Here is a 19,646-nt window from a genome sequence, read left to right as displayed (position 1 = left end):
GGGGGGGAGGAGGAGGAGAGAAGTATATCTCTTCGGACGGGGAAATTGTGCAGTTTAGTGGTTGGAGCTGTTGGCGTTCCCATTGATTCGGAAGGCAGATGTTCGAACGTTTACAGTTCATCTCTTTGGAAGCTCTGGATAAAGAGCGTAGTGTTTGGTGAAGACGTGGGGCGAATTCCAGCGAGCACTATTCGTTGTTTTACTGGGGGAGGGGGATTTTTGTACCTTTCAGAATTTCCCTGGTAACAGTTTGTTAGTTGTTAATATGAAGTGGTACGGGACGGTGATCGTCTGCGCCGTGTTAACGGTTCTCGCAGGTAGGACTCGTTTGGTCAACACACAAACTCCCATGAAATAACGATTTGGTTTATCGATCGTTGAAGAATCTTCGAAATTTTCGAATTTTCGTGGATTGTGCATTCCACAAATCAATCGCGTGTGTATAATCCGAAGATTTATCTTGTTTTTGTATATATTTTAATCCTCGAACTCCATTTTCCATTAACGGAGACGTCGATTTGTGATTCTTGTGCATGTGTCTGTGAGATTGTCAACTTATTCCGATAGTTACTCTGTTTTTTAATCCAATAAAAAAAAGTAGGCGCGTTCGATTAAATTTTATTGATAAAAATCGATTTTTCGTTGTTTCTGATTATTTTTTTACAGTAACCTTTCGTCTTTGTTCAAAAAACTATCGAGCATTTTTTGGCCGTTTTTTGCAAAATTTAGTCCTCGTATCAATACTGCATACTTCATTTTGCATTCTCGTTATTTCCTTGAAAATTTCTCGATACGAGATCGCCCACACACGTTTTTTCCAGTGTTTTGTCCAATTTCATGAACTCTCTGTCTCTGCGTCTATGAGACTTTCTAAACTGCACATAATTCAGTTATTTTTCATGAGAAAATCAGTTACACAATACTGTTATCGTGGATATGACAATATTTGGGTAATTCTTGAATAATAAGACAAGCACGAAGATCCATTGAAAAGGAAAATTATAAAGATTAAAATGGGATTCGACGATCACTTTCATTCCAAGGAAATTATAGGAGCCAACTGTAAGAGTGAAAACAACCGTTACGTCGATCGCGAGTGTCGTGACATTTTTATCACGGGCGGCTCGATGCAACAGAAGTTATCATTTTCAATATTTTCAATCAAACATTCTTCAAAATGGAGGCGAACGAAAATCATGAAAATACACTTTTGCACGTTTCAATTCGCACTAGGAAATCAATACCTTTTTTGTGTATAACCATTTTTCAAAATTCACGCTGACGATGTACAGTCGATTTAATTTTCATTCAATTCGTGATGATCGAGTCGATTTTCATCAATTTCATTTTCTTTTTACAATTTGCTTCATTTCGAAATTACCGAGTTCATTTTAACATTAAACTATTGATGATTCATATTTTATTCAATAATTTTTCGAACTTTTTTCCAGTATTTCGTATTAAAGTGCGATTTTCAGAGCAAAACTTCATCATTGACTCCCGCATGCCCATTTGACTTTTCACCTTTTTTGGAGATTTGAGTGCACAACAGTGAATTTATATCGATTCCTCGATATTTTGGACCTGTCAATCAGAGATAATCGGGATTTAACTGTATTAACGAAACTGTACCTTGGTCGGTAGAAGTACAGGGAATGTTGTTCCCAAAGTAGAATTCGCCTGCCTGGCACCTTCACTTTCCATCGCCCCGTCAAACTTCGCGACTTTTCAGTAACTCGTCACGTGACACTTTTGAATCGCACTAAAATTCCAGCCGTGAAACTGACATTTTTCGAACATCATCTGAGCAAGGGGCGCGTTTGAAATGAGAAATAATAATGATAATCGTATAACCGGACAGACGTCGCAACTATCGTCCGGTTTAACATTCGTAAGGTCGCGTTGTAATTATCGACTTATGTACTTTCACTTATATCTCTTGACAGAAGCCAACGTGATTCAAGTTGTACTTGTGCTTATTAGACACGCGATTATTTCACGTTATTTATCATTACGCGAAGTCCTCCCTGAGAAAACTTCCTACGAATTTTCTTCATAACATTAAACGTTGTTTTTTATAGCTCCGTTCAGCGAGTCACAGTTTGCTTTTGTTTCCTCGAATTGAATTTTTTCTATTGGCGTAGTTTTTTCTCCTCACCATAGTTTCAACTTTTCTCCAACTTTTTTATTCACTGATCAAATTTTAACGGTCTTAGTTCTCGCTCGGGTTTTTTTCCTCTCGTTGCTTATTTCTCGCGACCGAATTCCTGGGAACGGACATAAACAATTCAGTCACGTTTTTCTCGGAAGGTTCGCGACGGATCTCGTTTCGCGATAACACTTTGTCCAGGTGCGGCGGACAGAAAACCGTTAAACTTGTTTACATTTGTAAAACAGAGAAGCGTCCTATTATCATCGATCGATGTATTTGCATTCGTGGCCTTGTTATTGCCGGTGACAATGGACTTTTTTTTAATTTCAATCTCCTACGAAACTGTCGAGATTTATAGGCTCGAAAACCCACGAACTCGATGAAGTTTCGTAGAATTCAACGTGCTGGCCAAATGTTGCACCGAGTGTTTTCAGAAATGGTTCCGAACAAAAGTAAAACTTACGAGCACGAAAAAGTGAGAGTCCACGAAAGTATTTCAATTTTCCATTATTTTGATGCGCACCGTTTTTACAGTATTTATGATGTACGACAAAAAATAAAGTAATGACAGCCACTGACCGCGAATATCGGTCGAGACTTTCCCAACCAACATAATAAATTTGAGTTTGAAGATGGAATGTGGAAAAAAATAGTAAAATATTAAAAATGTATCATCGACTCATCATCAATTAATTATTCATGTTCGCCTCGAACGTAAATCTGACAATTTTATAAGCGTTGAAGTTGGAGCGTTTCGTTCATCGGGAATGTTCCGTAGCTGTAACGGCGCGTATATCACGCGCTTTCTCAAGACTCTTTTCTGAGGACCGTGTCTCACAGAATTTCTCCCGTTTATTTTCTAAAAGCAATCACCGGTTCCCGGGAGGCTCTTTTTTCTTAACTGTTATTTTAATCGGTATTCCTCCGATAGCCAATATTTATTCACTTCGTTCATCCATTGATATTATGATTTTGAGTCTCTTAAGAAAAACCGCGATTCGAAGAAACGTAAAATGGCAAACAGATCGTTAAATATTCACTCTCAATCATCTCGCCGATTATACCCAGCGTTACAACTTTGAAAAATAGAAAGTTGTGAATTTAATCAGTCGATGAAGCTCGTTCGATTTGAATATGTTTTATTGACTAACCTCTTTCTTAAATAAACACATTTTATTTTCTATAATCTTTCGCGGCAGAATGGTCAAACGACACAATTTCTCATCATCCAACTGTGACATAATTTTTTCTTTTTCATTCCAATTTCACGAACTAATATTCACGTAATTTTTGAAGATCATAACCTCATTTTTTTTAAGAATCAAACGACAAATTTCGATGTTCAATTATCTGAAATCATTGAATTTTTTGCTTCACTTTCTTAGGTATAATGAGATTTTTGAGAAAAAAGTACTTTGCGAACGAGCATCAACTTGAAAAAAGTATTCCCATGACTGATAAAATGACGGAACAAAAGCAACGAACGCTGAGAAATTTGTTGAGAATTTTTGAGGAAAAAATGTGCATGAGACGAAAGAAAATTGAAAAAATGAGGTTGCCAAATCGCCGAATTTCATGACATAAGAATTTATGCAAAGGACGTTCAGATGATCAGTCAACCTTGACATTTCCTCATCTCGCGCATCCGTTGAACGTGTGCTTCGTTAACTTTTACAGCTTTGCGTCTTGTGAATAATACTGAGTGTTGCAACTTGTTGGTGTTCGTTACAAACGAACGTGTTGTTGGCAAGGAGAAGGCACATAAATTTGAATTTCTAATAACACATTACATCGAACCCCGTCGATGTGGGCATAAATTTCATAAATTCGATGGGAAAAAAGCACGTGAAAATGGTCGATGTAGGAGAAAAGTGACAAGCTCGTTTATTTTTTCAGTCAATTGCCAGAAGAGCAAAAGCGAGGAGAATAAAAAAGAAGAATTCACATGTCCTGAGGGCCAAGGAAATGGCAACTTCGCAGATCCGGCAACATGCAGAAGATTTTATCAAGTAAGAAATCACTTTCGAATCGATTCCTTCAATTTTATCCAAAAATCTGTGTTCCGGCTTGAAATGCTGATTCGTTTGTTCGTTCCCCTCAATATAGTGCGTCGATGGATATCCCTACTTGAACAGATGTCCGTCCGGATTGCATTTCGATGACATTAGCAAATTCTGCACTTTCAAGAACGAGGCTCGTTGCGGACCCATCCCAACGAGTAAGTTTCCACCAAACTTCAAAAACGTGAAAAAATGTAGAGAATTCAATTTTGATCATTATTTCCTCATCTTTATTCCCAGCTCCTGCTCCTATCACCGAAACACCAACAGATTTGGCAGAAAGATGTGATCCAGGAAACTGCGAACTTCCATATTGTTTCTGCTCTCGTGATGGCACGCTAATTCCTGGTGGATTGTTGCCAGAAGATGTAAATCCACGATTTTCTTACTGGACAAATAATTCTGCTGGAAAAATCCTTTCCAAGCAACAATTAATGATTTTTCAACGTAGATTTTTCTAGTCCACGAAATTGACAGCCAATTTCAACTGAAAACAATAATGAAGATTTAACAAATTCAAGCAAAAATGTTATTTCAAATTCGAGTCTTTTCTAACGAGAATCTGCTCGAGTTTCTCGAATGGTTCTCAGAAATTGAGCGCACTAATGAAGATTATCGAACTCTTTCAACAGACACCTCAAATGATATTGTTGACGTTCGATGGAGCGATAAACCACAACAATTTCGATCACTACCAAAAGATTTTCGATAAGGATCGTGTGAACCCTAACGGTTGTCCTCTCAAAGGAACATTTTTCATATCTCACGAGTACTGCAACTACAATATGGTCCAAAGCTTTGCCCACGATGGTCACGAGATAGCAACGGAGACGATTTCGTGAGTGAAAAGTTTTCGAATTCTTCTTTGCTCAGATTTCAAGGGATCAAGGAAAACGATATTTTCGTTAGAGCTCCCAGCCACTGCTCGTTCCGCAGGGATTATTGAGAATTATATTTTCCTTTTGTTTCATTTCCAGGCTCCAAAAAGGCTTGGAAGACAAAGGCTACGAAGAATGGGTTGGTGAGATGATAGGAATGCGTGAGATTCTCAAACATTTTAGCAACATAACGACCAGCGAAATAGTAGGAATGAGAGCTCCGTATTTGAAACCCGGTCGTAATACTCAGTACAAAGTGATCGAAGATTTTGGCTACATTTACGACAGCAGTGTCGGTATATCCCCATCAAAAATTCCAATTTGGCCATACACGTTGGATTACAAAATTCCCCACGAATGCAAAGCTGGAACTTGTCCTTCGAAATCGTTCCCAGGTAATGATTGACGCGATGGCATTTTCCTCGAATGAATCCCAACGAACTTACGAATCTTTTCACCAAAATCTTTCTGAATTTTGGTGTGTAAAATCGACATTTTCATTATTTCAGGTGTCTGGGAACTGCCACTGAACGCTCACTACGTCGAGAGTTATGAAGGAGGCCATTGCCCCTATCTCGATCAATGTGTCCTTCACAATCACGATCCACAGGAGGTCTTTGAATGGCTGCAAGAAGATTTCAATCGTTATTACGAACAGAACCGAGCACCTTACATGATGCCATTCCACACGAATTGGTTCCAAATCAAAGAGCTTGAAAGAGGTCTCGCCAAATTCCTCGACTGGGCTGTAACGTTGTAAGTTCATTTGTAATTTTCACCAATTACTTTTTAACCCGACCAATCAGTTTGCGGAGAAGAAATTTTGATTACTTCACAAAAGGAATCTTCGTGCCTGAAAAAATCGACTTTCTGCAGTAAATTCAGATCTTCGTTTTCGTTAATATTATTGAGAAGAAATGTGATTTTCAAAACATTTTAATTCCTCTTTACAAGACCCGACGTTTATTTCGTCACGGCGACCCAAGCACTGACCTGGATGACCGACCCAAAACCGCTCAAATCCCTGACCAATTATGAGCCTTGGGCATGTAAAACGAAGCAAAACATTCCTGGACCGAGTTGCAACAATCCTAATAAATGTGCCCTCGATTTCAAGCCAGCCGAATCAAATTTCACGGCTACACGGTAAGGAAATGAAAAAATACGATCATTCGAGACGAGTGATTATTCGCGATGTTCTCGTGTCGAAACATCATTTTTCCAATTAATTTTAAAATATCAAACTGAACAGCTTCTTTATTATGACCTAAACAGGTATTTGGAAACGTGTAGAGAATGTCCCAACAAATATCCTTGGTTGGGTGACGCAAAGGGAACCGGACTAGCCAATGATAATTATAATCCAGAGAGAAAAAAATGAGAAGAAATCTGGAGAAAGAAAATTGGGAAACTCACTCGAGAAAGAACTCGATGAAATCGTCGTTGGTACTTCGTACGCGTTAAAAATTTAGATAGTAGATAAAACGATTGACGATTCATCAATTTTATGATTTAATCACGACGACGTGATTCCACGTACACAATAACTGATTTTGTTATTTCTTTTTTTTTTCGTTGATGCACAGTCATTCTCTTATTCCAAGAAAAAAATGGCATCTGTTAATACGCATCGTGTAAAAGCCATTTATTTGTGATTGTGACTTGAATTCTCGAACATTTGTGGTGTGAATGAATGCGTTGTTTGTTTCTACCTTTTGTTCAATCTTGTTTATTTATCTCTACGATTTTCTTCGAAAGTGAGCGAATTGTTTGACCCGTGAAAAAAAAAGCAACATCAAATTGTTGAAAACAGCCATCAATCTGAAGAATAAAAAGAAAAAAATTACTTCCCGACAAAACAATCTTTCCTCTGGTTTTTAAATGGTGTATTTTTTTTGTTTACAGAATGCATGTACAGGGATTCGCTCCTAGGTATTTCTCTTTTGCTCAGGCCCAAGCTCTCGAGAAGTTTTTATAGTAATTCTAAAAAGTAGTAATAATCAAACCCTTAACGAACTGGCACCCAGTCCTCAAGGAGTTCGCCAATCTTTTTCCTCTCTGAAATAAATAAGATCAACAAATATTGCAGTCAATTTGGTGAACTTTGATTGTAATAGTCATGATTAATATAATTACAGGCTTTATTTGTCTTTATGGATTTTCAAATTTTTTCAAAAATGTTATCCAATTTGTATATAGCCTTTTTTATTTGTTTTAAATCAATTGTTTGTCAGTGTATTTTGGTTTTCATAGCGTTTGTATGTACTTGACAGTTACAAGAAATGCAATATCATTTTTATGGTACCGTACCTGGGGCAGGAAAATCTTCGGGATGGAGTCTGATATAGTCTCGGAGAATAGCATCTCTACGAGCAAGGACATACTTATCCCGTTCTGTTAATAAATGTCCAGCTCCAAATCCTAGGACTCCGAAAAGGAAGTGATATTGAATACCTAAGAAATGCCATTTTTAAAAGCATTAGTAAATTGTTGATTCGTCGATAATAATGGTGTATTGCATAACAGTGTATATTTAAGGTTATGATAATTCGAAAGTCTCGTTACATTATAAATCGGAAGTGACAGTACTTGATTCTAAAAATTTGTAAACTCTTATTGCTCTTAAAAAAGTAAAAGAATACTCTCAGAGACAATCAGATGAAAACAGTGAAACAAACCAGCCCAAAGAGGTCTTCTGGTCCAAATATTGAGACCAATGGGTACAGCAACTCCGAAGGCTGTCGCACATATATAAGCCCAATTTTTTGCTACATAATTTTGTTCGTAATCTGGTTCACGTTCAAGTAATTTAAGAGCCCAAGAAGCATCGTGCGTTTCCCCTGACATCGTGAAAAGTGTACACCGATTAAAAACACTTTTCACAAAAATATGGTCACAATGTCCACGGTCATGTACTCATACACGGTGTCATACTCGCGCAAATTATATTCAATTTCGGCGCCTCCTGATGGTACTTTAGAGAACTATGGATGTCAATAACAGCCAACCGCGAACGTGATATCTCTATAACATCAAAAAAAATTTGATTTTTTTAGAAACGTGTAAATAACTTTTTATGATTCTTCATGTTCTCCTTCAAAAATTCCTCTCCTTCAAGACATAGTTTCAGTTGTAATGAAAACAGACGTGGTTGTGAATTTCTTAACCTGTCTTCAACCCTAAGGTCACACGTTGAAAAATTAATATCAAGGTAATTTCAGTATTGAACGTCGGAGTTAATAATCATTTTCACTTTAAGGAATTGTCATTAAAGCATGGCATATAGTAACAAGGCGCTCGAAAACATTTCTCAAGATTTTTATTGGCACACTGTTGTAACAGTTGCTTCGACATTTCAGCAACATAAATCTACTCGGTACAGTCTACACTCTCAGCGAATATACACGTGTATGTAATAATAATTCATTTATATACATTCATATATTGTTATTGCAATAAATATACCACGTAATACAATATGTATTAATTCTCAACTATGATGACACGCGAGGCGTGTGAACCAGTGTAAACGCAATTATTTAAGTCTAATATACTTTCATTAGTTAAATCAACACTTTGAAGGATGTCAACGCTGAAAGATTGCAAGGAAAACTACATAGGCATTGTGTCATATTTTCACAGCAATCATCGTCTAGGGTTCAGACTGGGCTGAATGGATAACGATGCAAACCTGATTTCGGAGCAATATTTTGAGTCCAAAAACTTTAGATCGTTTCTTAAATGATTCATTTCTTTAAACTTTTACTTTTTACAATTATAAGCACAAAATTAACTATCAAGTTTAATGCTCTTTTCTGTCTTCAGTAACTTAGTCTTGAAAGTTCATCGAAGAAGGCCTATTCGAAACTAAGTTTTTCTACGGATTGATTCTTTTTTCTGACGTATTTTCTATATTTCTTCTAGGAAACAACCGATTCTACTTCGTTATGCGAGGCTCGAAAATCATCAACACGTTCTTTGTCAATTAGTTCAGGACTTTTTAATTCTTTTTCAAAACTAAGAAATCATTAAGTTTCATGAAAAAAGCTGATACTTTTCGACTCGGTATTTCAGTCCTGAAACGAAGTTGACACAATTGAGAATTCAGCCTTAAACAGGCTGCACATATTTTCGTAATTCTACAATGATAATACATGAAAGTTGAATATCACAATAACTACAAAAAACGTCTAAGGCGGTGAGAACGATCTATATATCAATAAATTAACAAAGCTCCATTGGAACTCGTTATACGTATAAAAATATAGTACAAGTTTGTCTAATGATCAGCGGAATCTCAGGCTCGATTAGCTGTGACTCATTTTTCTTTTCGCGTACCCTTTTTTTTTTCATTTCTCTAGTTCTCGTGTCCCCCGAATGAAACATCGGCTCTCAACAAAATGTGACTAAAAATTATAAACTTTTTGTTGGAAAACGAATGGCACAATAAACTGTTTCGACACGATCTCTATACGACTATTGAAGCACATGCTACGAAGCAATTGTTATTCAACTATTCATCGCCACCTCTCGGAGCGGCTATTAGGAGGACAATTTTTTTGTAAATAAAACTGAAGAAGAAACTTGAATTCTTTGATAATATAATAAATGAAGAATATTTCAGGCTCAGAGGAATTTTCGATATGAAGCTTATAGAAATTCTAATATTTTCCTTCTTTCAATATGTTTCAAAGAAGACTACAGATCCGGAATAAAAGCTCCAGTTTTCTGGAACTTGGAGATTCGGGTTTGTGTGCGCATCCAAAATACCACAAATCAAATGAGCACTAAAATTGCTTTCAGTACATGCTTGATTATCCATCGCAAAGAAAATCATCGAAAAATAATATGAATAGCAAATGTCTCAATGTTCTCGAAAAAAAGTCAAAAAGAACAGATCAAAAGTACTTATAGAATGAAAAATCACTGTTTCAGAAAATCACGCATTCTCCGGGAATCTCGCCCTTCAGAATTACTTATAATCATCGGAATTTCTTCGGTTCTCGTTCGCTTCGTAACTCGCAACTCGTCCAGAAGTTGACCATACTCTTGCAGCCGGTCTGCAACGTCAAAAAACTCACCAAATTATTTTTTCATCAATTTGGTTAGCTAAACCAATGTAAATAAAAGAACGAAGATTTTTTTTTTCCAAATACAGTGTTCAATGAGAAAGTAGCTTTCATTAATTTTCTTCGAAACGGGAAACCCATAGAGTAGTTTCGTGAATGCAGTCATCAAGTTAAAAGGATTGTAAACATTTTGGACGAACCTCAAACACCTTTGAGGCATCTTATTCGCCTGATACCATAAGCAAATCGCCAGAATTATGCTCCAAGTTCTCAAAGGGCATAAGACAACGGCAAGGGTACCATACGCCAGCCAGAAAAAATATACCATAGACGATTGCATGGTGATGAGTAACACAATTGGAAAGTGCCTCCAAAGTAAACGAAAGATCGTTGGTGGTTTGCCCAGTGGTTTTTCGATCGTGTCAAACCTGCAGAGTTAATGAATAACATACAAAAATATGAATCGTTATTCAAATAAAATGCGAAATACGAGAATCATTGAAAAATGAAATTTTTGGGGGACTTGGATGATTTTCAGATTTCAACGGTTTCGAAAATTATGTTGCATCATACGTACCGTTTCTCGACTCGATGCGCGAGGATCATCATCAATGGTAAATGGAAAGAGAATAATTGAAAAAATCCATAGGCATACGTGAACGAGCCTGGCAAATAAACATCGCCGATAAACATCCCCCAGGCGAAAACTACGCCAATTTGATTCTCTATTACTTCGCCCACGGACCACGGACCTGTAAAACAAAGATGTTGAAAGAATCAAAAAGTTTCGTTGATCGTTGCAAACCTTTCGTCGAGAGATAAAAAAAATATTTGTTTACACACCGATGGCAAGATAAAGAGCGTACAAAACCAACGGAAAAAACAGCCGATCGATGGTCGCAAGGATCCATAATTTTCGGGCCCACCAACCGAAAATTGGTGTTCGAAGTCTTGGTCGTATCATCCGATTTCGCTCACAGAGTATATGAAGGCAGCGCAGCAAGCAAAGTGGTACGATTAAAACAAGGAGGATCGTGCCAAAGAATAACTGAAACTGAAAATAAAAAATTTCAAACATAAAAATCTGCATAATGCCAGGACTCTGAGAACATTTTTATTGTTTCTGCATCCACGATCGAAATATTTTGAAGTTTTTATGAAGATAACGAAAACTAAAACTTACGATGGTACTGGCATTTGACATGAGCACTAATCTTGGTAATACTCGAAAAGACAATCGAGTGCCGTCCAGTGTGAAAGGCTGGAGTACTTCTTTCCGTCTTCCAATGTCGTCGATTACGAGGGCCTATAACACACACAAAACAATCAAATTTTACCATGAATATACGCAATTTCCAAGGAATTTACAGCGAAGTGATGAATTTTTTGGAACAAAGACTTTTGAGTGAAATTAATAATAATCTCAAGACTCCAAATCCTTGTTGGTAAATCGAAGTAATTTTGAAGAAAAATCAACGTTACCCTTATGTGATGAATTCCGCTGCTATGATCGATGGGATTCCATTTGGCTGCGTAAAGTGGTCCTTTGACGTGATAACAGTCTCTCCAGGGATCTTCATCGATTTTAATTTGCACGGATTTAATCGGAGACAGCGAAAATGCCAATATTCTGAGAAGAGAAAGTATATAATTTTCGAATTCACAATATTTGTTCATCTCCTAAAGCTTAGTTACCAAAAAAAGGAGAAAACAAAATCTCTGATTCATGATAATGCAAAAAAGCTTTTATTTATAGCTGCAATTACCTGATGTGCGTGGATTCAACGATGGACTGTGAATTTTCTTTTTGAGGCATCACGTAAAGAGCGTGTTTTGGATTGGTGACTAATACCACTGGCCACTCTTGGTGCTTTATGTCAGTGAACGAGAATTGGCCATGGTCTATTACAGCGAGGCGATACCTGACAACGGGTGGGTCAGAGAGCCGTTTTTATCTACTTTTTTTTTCTCATCGTCATATTTTTCAACTCAAAGCAGGACATACAAAGAGGTTCGAAACAAATGGATGAAAGACTTTCATTCAAAAATTTCGCTCCTCCAAAAATTCGAGTGATTTCAAAAGCATAAGACCAAAAGCGTTTTTGACTTTTGATCAGATTTTTTCCGATCGTGACTGCATTTTGATCGTTGTTTTTTTTGCTATTTTCCAGAAATATTCTCATAAAAACTCAAAACAAAGTGTCGAAGATGAAGGCAGTTATCAATTTCAGAGTATTTCTACAGTAAAATAAACCCTCAGATTTAAACCCGAGGTTACTACCATTTTTTCATGATGTTGATATTTTTCAATGCGTCTGACTTTTAATCAACCAAATAAACTAAAGCTGTCGAACTGAAAGCATGTTGAGTCATGAGGCTTTGGTCAAAATGACCCAGTGGTTAATATCGTACATGCTATAACGATTCTTTTAAATCCACTCGATGTATATACATATTTGATAAAAATAATGAAGCACGCGTGAATGCGAAGGAGGGTTCCAATCCTCTTTGTTCATTTTCGTAGTAACATGAAATGTCGTTAATCTCTACTTTTACTCACAGTCGATTATCTTTCCAGTCTCCTAGCTCAAGCTCTAAAAAGCCGGCTTGTTGCAACGTGTACATGTTAGGAACAAGTCCACCAAGCATGTGATAATGGCCGCACATGTAAACCATGCTCTCGCTGTATCTACCTAGTTTTTTTTATGTATACATTCATTTCAGAGATGAATTAATTCTTGATCTATTACCGTAAGGTCGTGGTCGTGGGTCTGTGCCTCAAAAGTTTGTTGCAGGTGTCTTTTCTTTTGCTTACCTATCAAACTTCTTACTCCATCTTCGCACTGAGCTATTATGCAAGAAGTTGGATAGTGACCGAACCAGAAAATGTAATCCGTCTCTCTCTTTCGGGATTGAGCAACGAGCCGATGAATCTTTTCAATTTCTTTTGCATCAAGAGCTCCAACAAAATTAAACGGTCTCCTCGGACCTGGTGACAGACAAGCGTCTATCGCAACAAAACTGTATTTCTCGTTGCCAACTTTGATCTGATGCATGTAAGATCTTGGATAGTTTTTCCCTTGGATTGAATAATTTGAGTAGAAATTGTCCGTCGAATTTTCATGGAGAACATTGAAATTGTCTGGAAATGCAATCAATAAGATTTTTTAATTGTACTCATTTTATTGGTACGAATAGCTTTTTGAGATTTATACCACTTACCATGGTTCCCTCTGACGTCAAGCCATATGGTTTTTTTTGTGACTTTTGTATCGTCGAGGATTTGCTTGTAATTTTTCCATTCTGCCAATATTTGCCTAGATCCCATTCCATCTTGGGTTTTTGCATCAGTCAAATCGCCTGGATCATTCAAACATTGATTTTGAACCAAAAACACTATTTAATTTGTCAGCACTTTCAATATAAATACATTTGACCTGAGCAGAATGACATTGTCAAGTTTTTTAATCATTTCATATGTTCTTATTAATCTTTTATAAAATACAATTCATTTATGAAATACAAAATATTCTAGTTGATACAAATCAGTTTGTAAAATTATAGGAAGGATAAATAATAATGATTGCTTTTTTTACAGTTACTAAATTCAGAACTTGCCTGATGCGAGTACAACAGAAGGTGTCAAAGCGCTGACGGTTGTGTCACAAAATTCTTTAAGTTCATTAATTCTAGATGGTTCCCGAAAAATGCTGATGTGCAAGTCTGAAATCTAAAAGTGAAAAGTCAACAATTAATATCCAAAACCAAAGATCAAAGTATACAAAATCATTTTTGATCTCCTGAAAGATACACAGACTACCTGAAAAATGATCTTTTAGCTTACTTGCAGAAACCACATAAGATTATTCATGGAATCACCAATTTGATATTTTCTTGGCTCTGTCCACATCGGCTTAGTATTTTCAGGGCCATTGAAAAACGGTTTATCGTGCACACTGGGCGAATTTACATTTATAAGGTCAGCAACGTTCGCCACAAAAATCGAGAGCATGAGTATAAAAATAAGGAAGACCAACGTCGATTTTGCTATTCTCATTTCCAATTGGGATGATTTTTTAATGAATTATTAAAGACAGAAATTTTCGTATGTTTCTCCACGTTTGCGATTTATTTAGATTTATCTATTCATTTTCATTATTCATTGGTTTATTTTTTTTCTCCCGTATTTTTTGTTCGTCACGATTATTTTCCGTTCGCTGCAGTTCCGAATGTTTACATTGAGCTAAAGAATGAGTGCTCGTGTACTCAAGAACGAGAAGTACGTTATCCTGCGCGCGTGGTGCACAAAATCAAGTTAAGTGAGACGATAGACGATTGAATCAAGTCCAATTCCAAACTGTGCCATACGAATACGCGTTAGGACGCATGTTAAAAGTAACGTTTCCGTGTTGATTTTTACGCACGTACGATTTTTTATCAGCGAAGAAAATGACAAGAGAATTATTTTTATTTGTCAGCATACGGAGCAGGATACGTGGGAAACTATAGGAAAACAGACTTATATACCGAAGAAAAAATAACAGATATGTTTATTATATACATCTCTGAACCTCGATGAAAGCGATAAGCGATTTCTTTTTTTGTGACTGCCGGCTGCCTTCCCCCTGCTTTCCCCCGACGAACAATGAATGCAGAACAGGATCACTATGACTGTGGCGCTAGCGTCGAAATTTAAAGAATCTAGAACTATAGTGGGTGGATCAAAAATATGAAGAGGTTAATGCCAAAAAAATCGCACCTCTGCTCAACTTGCCCGATACATTTTATTTGTCGAGCTCTTGTCGGATCAAAATAATAATTCCATTAAAATAATGGCGCGGGCCATAAATTATTCCTACGAGAATTCCTGCAGTAATTTTGCAAAATAAAAAAAAAACAATAGTAGCGTGTGGCCACTTGGCAATTTTTTTCTAGTAGACAAACAAAAATTAAAATTTGTTCACAATGAGCTCGTAATATAGTTGAATATTGCAGATTTTTCGCTAGCTCATTTGATATGCGTTTACATTCTTGGCCCATTTTATCATCGAAACCAATTTTTTGAGTAATGAGAAATAAAAATAGTGCAATGAACTAGAAAAAATTTTGAAACCAACGAGCCAATAAGAGCGGGAGTTTAACTGTGCGTTGAACTACGCTACGAAACAATTCCGTGATTTCTGCTGTTTTGTCGAAAGAAAAAAAAAGATCGTACCGTTGGTATTTGATAAAATTTGACAGCCAATTTGACACTTTTCTATCATACACCAAAAATTCGAGTTTAAAAAAGAATAATGGATTGTAAAAGTAGCGATTCATTACACTCGAATTTCGAAATACTGCACAATCGTTACCAGTCTATAAAGAGGCTATCCAAAGTCATTGAAGCAGAAAAGGAAGAAAAAGCGTGCAGCGAAGCTAAAAAAGAGATAAACGACTTGATAGATCGGACAGAACAGAAAATAGACGAGACAATGATGGAGGATAATCAAAATAGTCTGCGTTTAATTGCGATGAAGATAACGATGTTTTACGAGCGTTCAAAAGTGTTGATGAGTCTTGGAGATGAGAATCTTTCGCGGAAAACTTTGACTACAGCTTTGCAGATAATAAACGACTTTGTATCGGAAGCCGAAGTAATTTTTCTCGCATTCCGGTTAATCAACCACTACGCTTATATACTAACGAAACAAAGTGAATTCGAAGAATCACGAAGGATATTGGAATTCGGTGAAACTATTTACAACAACGCGAAAAAGAAATCAACGCTCATCCGATTCTTCACGAGTGATGACCTTTTCGTTCCTGAAGATGTCGCTACGGCAGCGCCTGAAAATAGCTGCAAACTGGAACGTCTTGTAACCAACAATCTACAGATGTTGAGCATCGTTTACAACAAACAAGAATTTCATGATAAATTCGCAATTTATCATCACGAAGTTCTACGTAGACAATTGGAAATGAAAGACGAAGATCTCACAATGTGGGCTCTCAGAGCTGCGAGATTAGCCTCCTATTTTCTTAGCAAAAACCGTTTCGTGTAATGCCATTTTCCCGCCTTTTTCATTCGCTTCAGGCTTCAGGCAACAATTACTTGTCGACTATTGAAAAATGGCTCGAAATTCTCGAAAGTTAATCTGAAAAATGTTCCATCCATTTTTTGTCATTATTCTACTAAGAACAAAGTTTCTTCTCGATTCCGTAATGCAATACCGGAAAACACTTCAATTTCAGAATTTCGAGTTGGCAGAAATTTACAAAACTCCGTTTCACGGTTGTACTAAAATATTAATTTGGGAATAATTTCAGAGAAGCGAGAAATCATTTATCAGCTGCCATTCACGTGCTTCACGAGTACGAGAAAAAACTTAAAGCGACGGATACTTCCAAAACAGAAAAGTAAACAAAAAAATAATGAGATTTTCGCGTTCCGGCACATCTGTTGATGTTTATTTTTTAGGTTAAACGACTTCAGACGCAAGTATGCCGACGTCGCAAAATGTTGGGTCAAATACGGCCTGTTTCTGTTCAGCGTATCAAAAACAAACATGGTTTCCCAATTTTGTTGCGAACCGAATCAAGTTCTTGACAAACTTTGGACCGTGCCGTTCAAAAACATCGATAACAACAGTTTTTTATCGACTAAGGAAGGAAAAAACGTCGAAGCTTTGACGGACGCGACTAAAAATTCATCTCCCCCCGACGGTCGACGCAGTAAAGTACAATTTTTCTTGCCTGACGAAAAATCGTCAGAAGCAGCATGTCACTCGACGGGGAGTAGCGAAAAAGTGTTAGGAAATGAAGAATCGCGTGATAATTCTTCACACTTCTCTGCAGGCAACTCCGAAAAGCCGAGTAAGTCAATTTTTTGGTTATGTACTTGGAACCCACAAAGGCATACTTGAACCAAGATCCATCAATTAAAACCCTCTTCAGGCTCATATCTTATTTTTGAATCGTTGACGGAATTATCTGAGTCCGAAAATGAAGTTGCTGCTTCTCTGATCGAAACGACGGGCCAAGCACGATCGCTGTTTCTTCATACTCACAGTTGGCTCAAAAAAGTCAAAACTTATTATAACCTGAATGAATATCCCATGGAGTATGTGAACGTCGTTCTGGATCTTAGCGAACTTTATCGATATCTTGCATTTTATGAAGAAGAAATAGAAAGGTGATCATAAAAGTGATTATTTTGGAAATTGCATCATCGTCGTAGTGTCGAATCCCATTATTTCGTAGAGGAAAAATTCCTCTTTGCAATGGAGAGAAGAATGACGAAAAGTACTCACGATGTGTATGTTCTTGTAAAATTCTAATCACACGATGAATCTTTGTATAGTCAGTATGCGGTGCAAAAGTTACGAGCGGATGCTCTAGAAACCCTGAGCACGGTCCTCCGTGAAATTCGTCCACAGTGCTACATCTCCGTGTCTGTTGAACTGTTACGGGAACTCGCGGAAGTTCAGTTGGAGATGATGGGGCTAAATCTGCGGAGAATATACGCGGCAAAAGAAGCCACTTCGAGGGACACGAGCGAAACGACTCTTCACAAAATGGACGCTCTCGCTGACATTCATTCTCGATTAGAACAGTTCCGTGATAATTTTAGTCACATCGACGATCCCGAAAGAAAATGTGATACGCAAAATGCTACGTCTGAACGTTTTTCACATTTTATTGTGTAAAATGATGATAAGGGTATTTTGTAAATTTCGGAAGTTCGGGATAGTCTTTGAAATGAAGAATTTGAACAATAGTTCCGTTTTACACTATTGGTGTAATCTGTAATATCGATTGTTGGTAATAATAAATTTGTACATGCTGCATATTAAACGCACACTCACCCAGTGGCGCTGCTTGCAGCCGCGCTGTTTTACGAAAAAAAACAACGTAAACAATGTGTTCTGATTCCCGATGAACGACAAAGATTATTTTGGCAGTTACGAACTGTCACAAACGACGTTAAACAGTTTGAAGGAAATCGATAACCTCTTGGATAATGACAATTTGGCAAACGTCGCCTGGAGTGTCATAAACCCAAAAGTAAGTAAATTTTACATCGCGATTAACGAGAGAAATAATCTAATTTCGAAATTCGATGATTGTTGATCTTAGCGAGAAACGAAGAGGGACCTCGATGATGGGGTTGAGCAAAAAGTTGAAAGGAAAATTGATGACGATGCGGATACTGTACCTGTCGAGAGCTCGTCGACTCAATTTTTCTTCAGTCAAAAAGATCGAAGCTTGCTGCCCCTGAAATTAAACAAAGAAGAAATTGTTCCACAATGGCAAGACGTCGCCGAATCGTTATTCGAATGTGTAGAAAATATAAGTGACAGGTTGCCGGTTGTATACTTGAAAAGTTTGACAGATGACCAAGCCGAATCTGCTATCAAATATTTGAGCGAGAAATTGAGCCTCAAGGGCACTTATAATCTTTGTCACTCCATCTGCTCTCTCGAAGATGAACACAGTATAAGATTCGTGAGAATAACTTGCAACAACCTTTTGCTACCAAAAGTAAGTTCTTCAACATAATTCTTATGTGATTTTAACGATATACTAGCTTATAAAAACAAATGATAATTATCTAGAAAACTTGCAGGGAATCTATTCAAGGAGCTAGAAAAATTTGGATTCTGTTTCAAGTGGACATAAATGACAAGACCCGATTATTTTCTTCCAGATAATTGATTTAGAAGAGCCATCACGCTTAATGAGCAATGTGATACATGAACTAGTTGAAAAATTTCCAGAAGATGTGCGAGAGTTTATATTTATGCCAATGCTCAATATTCAAATTCGAGACACATCGGTTTTTTCTGTGATCGTCGATCGTTATCCTTCATCACAAAAAAATGACTTAATCCTGTAAGTATTGTTATGGAATCTCTGTGAATTTACTTTTACTTATCAAACAATGTTAAATTTCTTTGCAGGAGTTTTCTCACGATCGTTCAAGAACTCAAGGATTGGCATGTTAGCATCTTATCTCAGTTAATAACAACAACATTATCTGACCATGTTGCTAAAGATAAACTGCTCAGCTTAATGTCGGAGAAAGCTACGACTTATTCGCGAGATAAAAAATTTGGAAAATTTGTTCTTTCCTACATTAAACTCAATAACCCTTTCACTGATCGCCAGAAGTCAATGTTGACTGAAATTGTTGCAGTTAATGAAACAATATTTAAAAAAGTGACTGAGAGTTTGCTAACAAATATGTATCTCTATGGAGATTTTTGGCACATTGCCTAATGTTTTAAGATATTTACGTTTTTAAGTTTGTTAAATATAATGTACAATATTTGAAAAAATTGTTTTTTTCAACCTAATTTTCACAAAGACCTTTTTTGCAACAAAAATTACTGATCAACTATTTTTTTCATTCTTATTGAGGTTGGAATCCTATTATTCATATCAAATCTCAAACAGAACAAGTTTTTGAATGAGTTTCACATCAATCTATCTTCTATCAATATTT

General features: G+C 36.8%; 5 protein-coding genes and 1 long non-coding RNA gene across 9 annotated transcripts; 4 read left to right on the top strand and 2 right to left on the bottom strand.

Annotated features, from left to right (window-relative positions):
- Positions 1-45: 45 nt before the first annotated feature.
- On the top strand, positions 46-6,936 carry Cda4 (chitin deacetylase Cda4). Its single transcript, XM_043422206.1, has 9 exons — positions 46-317; positions 4,049-4,161; positions 4,259-4,370; positions 4,453-4,580; positions 4,845-5,050; positions 5,190-5,485; positions 5,600-5,846; positions 6,045-6,236; positions 6,366-6,936. The coding sequence occupies exons 1-9, from the start codon at positions 266-268 to the stop codon at positions 6,469-6,471; spliced, it is 1,452 nt and encodes a 483-aa protein (XP_043278141.1). The 5' UTR covers positions 46-265; the 3' UTR covers positions 6,472-6,936.
- On the bottom strand, positions 6,721-8,039 carry ND-B14.5B (NADH dehydrogenase (ubiquinone) B14.5 B subunit). Of its 2 annotated transcripts, XR_006261391.1 has the most exons (4): positions 7,769-8,039; positions 7,401-7,544; positions 6,994-7,148; positions 6,721-6,911 (listed from the first exon to the last, which is right to left on the bottom strand). XR_006261391.1 is itself a non-coding variant. In XM_043422215.1 (3 exons), the coding sequence occupies exons 1-3, from the start codon at positions 7,935-7,937 to the stop codon at positions 7,099-7,101; spliced, it is 363 nt and encodes a 120-aa protein (XP_043278150.1). In that variant the 5' UTR covers positions 7,938-8,039; the 3' UTR covers positions 6,960-7,098. The 2 variants fall into 2 exon arrangements, 1 of the variants encoding a protein (XP_043278150.1); XM_043422215.1 differs by lacking the exon at positions 6,721-6,911 and having other exon boundaries at positions 6,960-7,148.
- A 29-nt stretch (positions 8,040-8,068) lies between these two features.
- On the top strand, positions 8,069-10,243 carry LOC122412569 (uncharacterized). The gene is made up of 2 exons (XR_006261392.1): positions 8,069-8,301; positions 10,026-10,243. It is a non-coding gene; the product is annotated as an uncharacterized lncRNA (long non-coding RNA).
- On the bottom strand, positions 8,393-17,590 carry LOC122412561 (transmembrane protein 62-like). 3 transcript variants are annotated; one of them, XM_043422204.1, is made up of 13 exons: positions 14,721-14,938; positions 14,004-14,115; positions 13,778-13,889; positions 13,382-13,519; positions 12,975-13,301; positions 12,720-12,852; positions 11,926-12,081; positions 11,642-11,789; positions 11,343-11,465; positions 11,003-11,213; positions 10,737-10,911; positions 10,360-10,587; positions 8,393-10,150 (listed from the first exon to the last, which is right to left on the bottom strand). In XM_043422204.1, exons 2-13 carry the CDS (start codon positions 14,067-14,069, stop codon positions 10,063-10,065), a joined length of 1,905 nt encoding a protein of 634 aa, XP_043278139.1. In that variant the 5' UTR covers positions 14,070-14,115; positions 14,721-14,938; the 3' UTR covers positions 8,393-10,062. The 3 variants fall into 3 exon arrangements, with proteins under 3 accessions (XP_043278139.1, XP_043278140.1, XP_043278138.1); XM_043422205.1 differs by lacking the exons at positions 14,004-14,115; positions 14,721-14,938 and adding an exon at positions 17,452-17,590; XM_043422203.1 differs by lacking the exon at positions 14,721-14,938 and having other exon boundaries at positions 14,004-14,714.
- On the top strand, positions 16,107-17,995 carry LOC122412564 (KIF-binding protein-like). Its single transcript, XM_043422210.1, has 5 exons — positions 16,107-16,199; positions 16,469-16,558; positions 16,620-17,014; positions 17,096-17,333; positions 17,502-17,995. The coding sequence occupies exons 1-5, from the start codon at positions 16,120-16,122 to the stop codon at positions 17,845-17,847; spliced, it is 1,149 nt and encodes a 382-aa protein (XP_043278145.1). The 5' UTR covers positions 16,107-16,119; the 3' UTR covers positions 17,848-17,995.
- LOC122412565 (uncharacterized) lies at positions 17,943-19,565 on the top strand. The gene is made up of 4 exons (XM_043422211.1): positions 17,943-18,205; positions 18,278-18,682; positions 18,849-19,033; positions 19,102-19,565. The coding sequence occupies exons 1-4, from the start codon at positions 18,077-18,079 to the stop codon at positions 19,418-19,420; spliced, it is 1,038 nt and encodes a 345-aa protein (XP_043278146.1). The 5' UTR covers positions 17,943-18,076; the 3' UTR covers positions 19,421-19,565.
- The last annotated feature ends 81 nt before the right edge of the window (positions 19,566-19,646 follow it).

Source organism: Venturia canescens, chromosome 6 (genome assembly GCF_019457755.1).
Source record: "Venturia canescens isolate UGA chromosome 6, ASM1945775v1, whole genome shotgun sequence".
NCBI lineage: Eukaryota > Metazoa > Arthropoda > Insecta > Hymenoptera > Ichneumonidae > Venturia > Venturia canescens.
The sequence above is the reverse complement of the archived record's forward strand: the minus strand, read 5'-3'. Positions and strand labels throughout refer to the sequence as shown.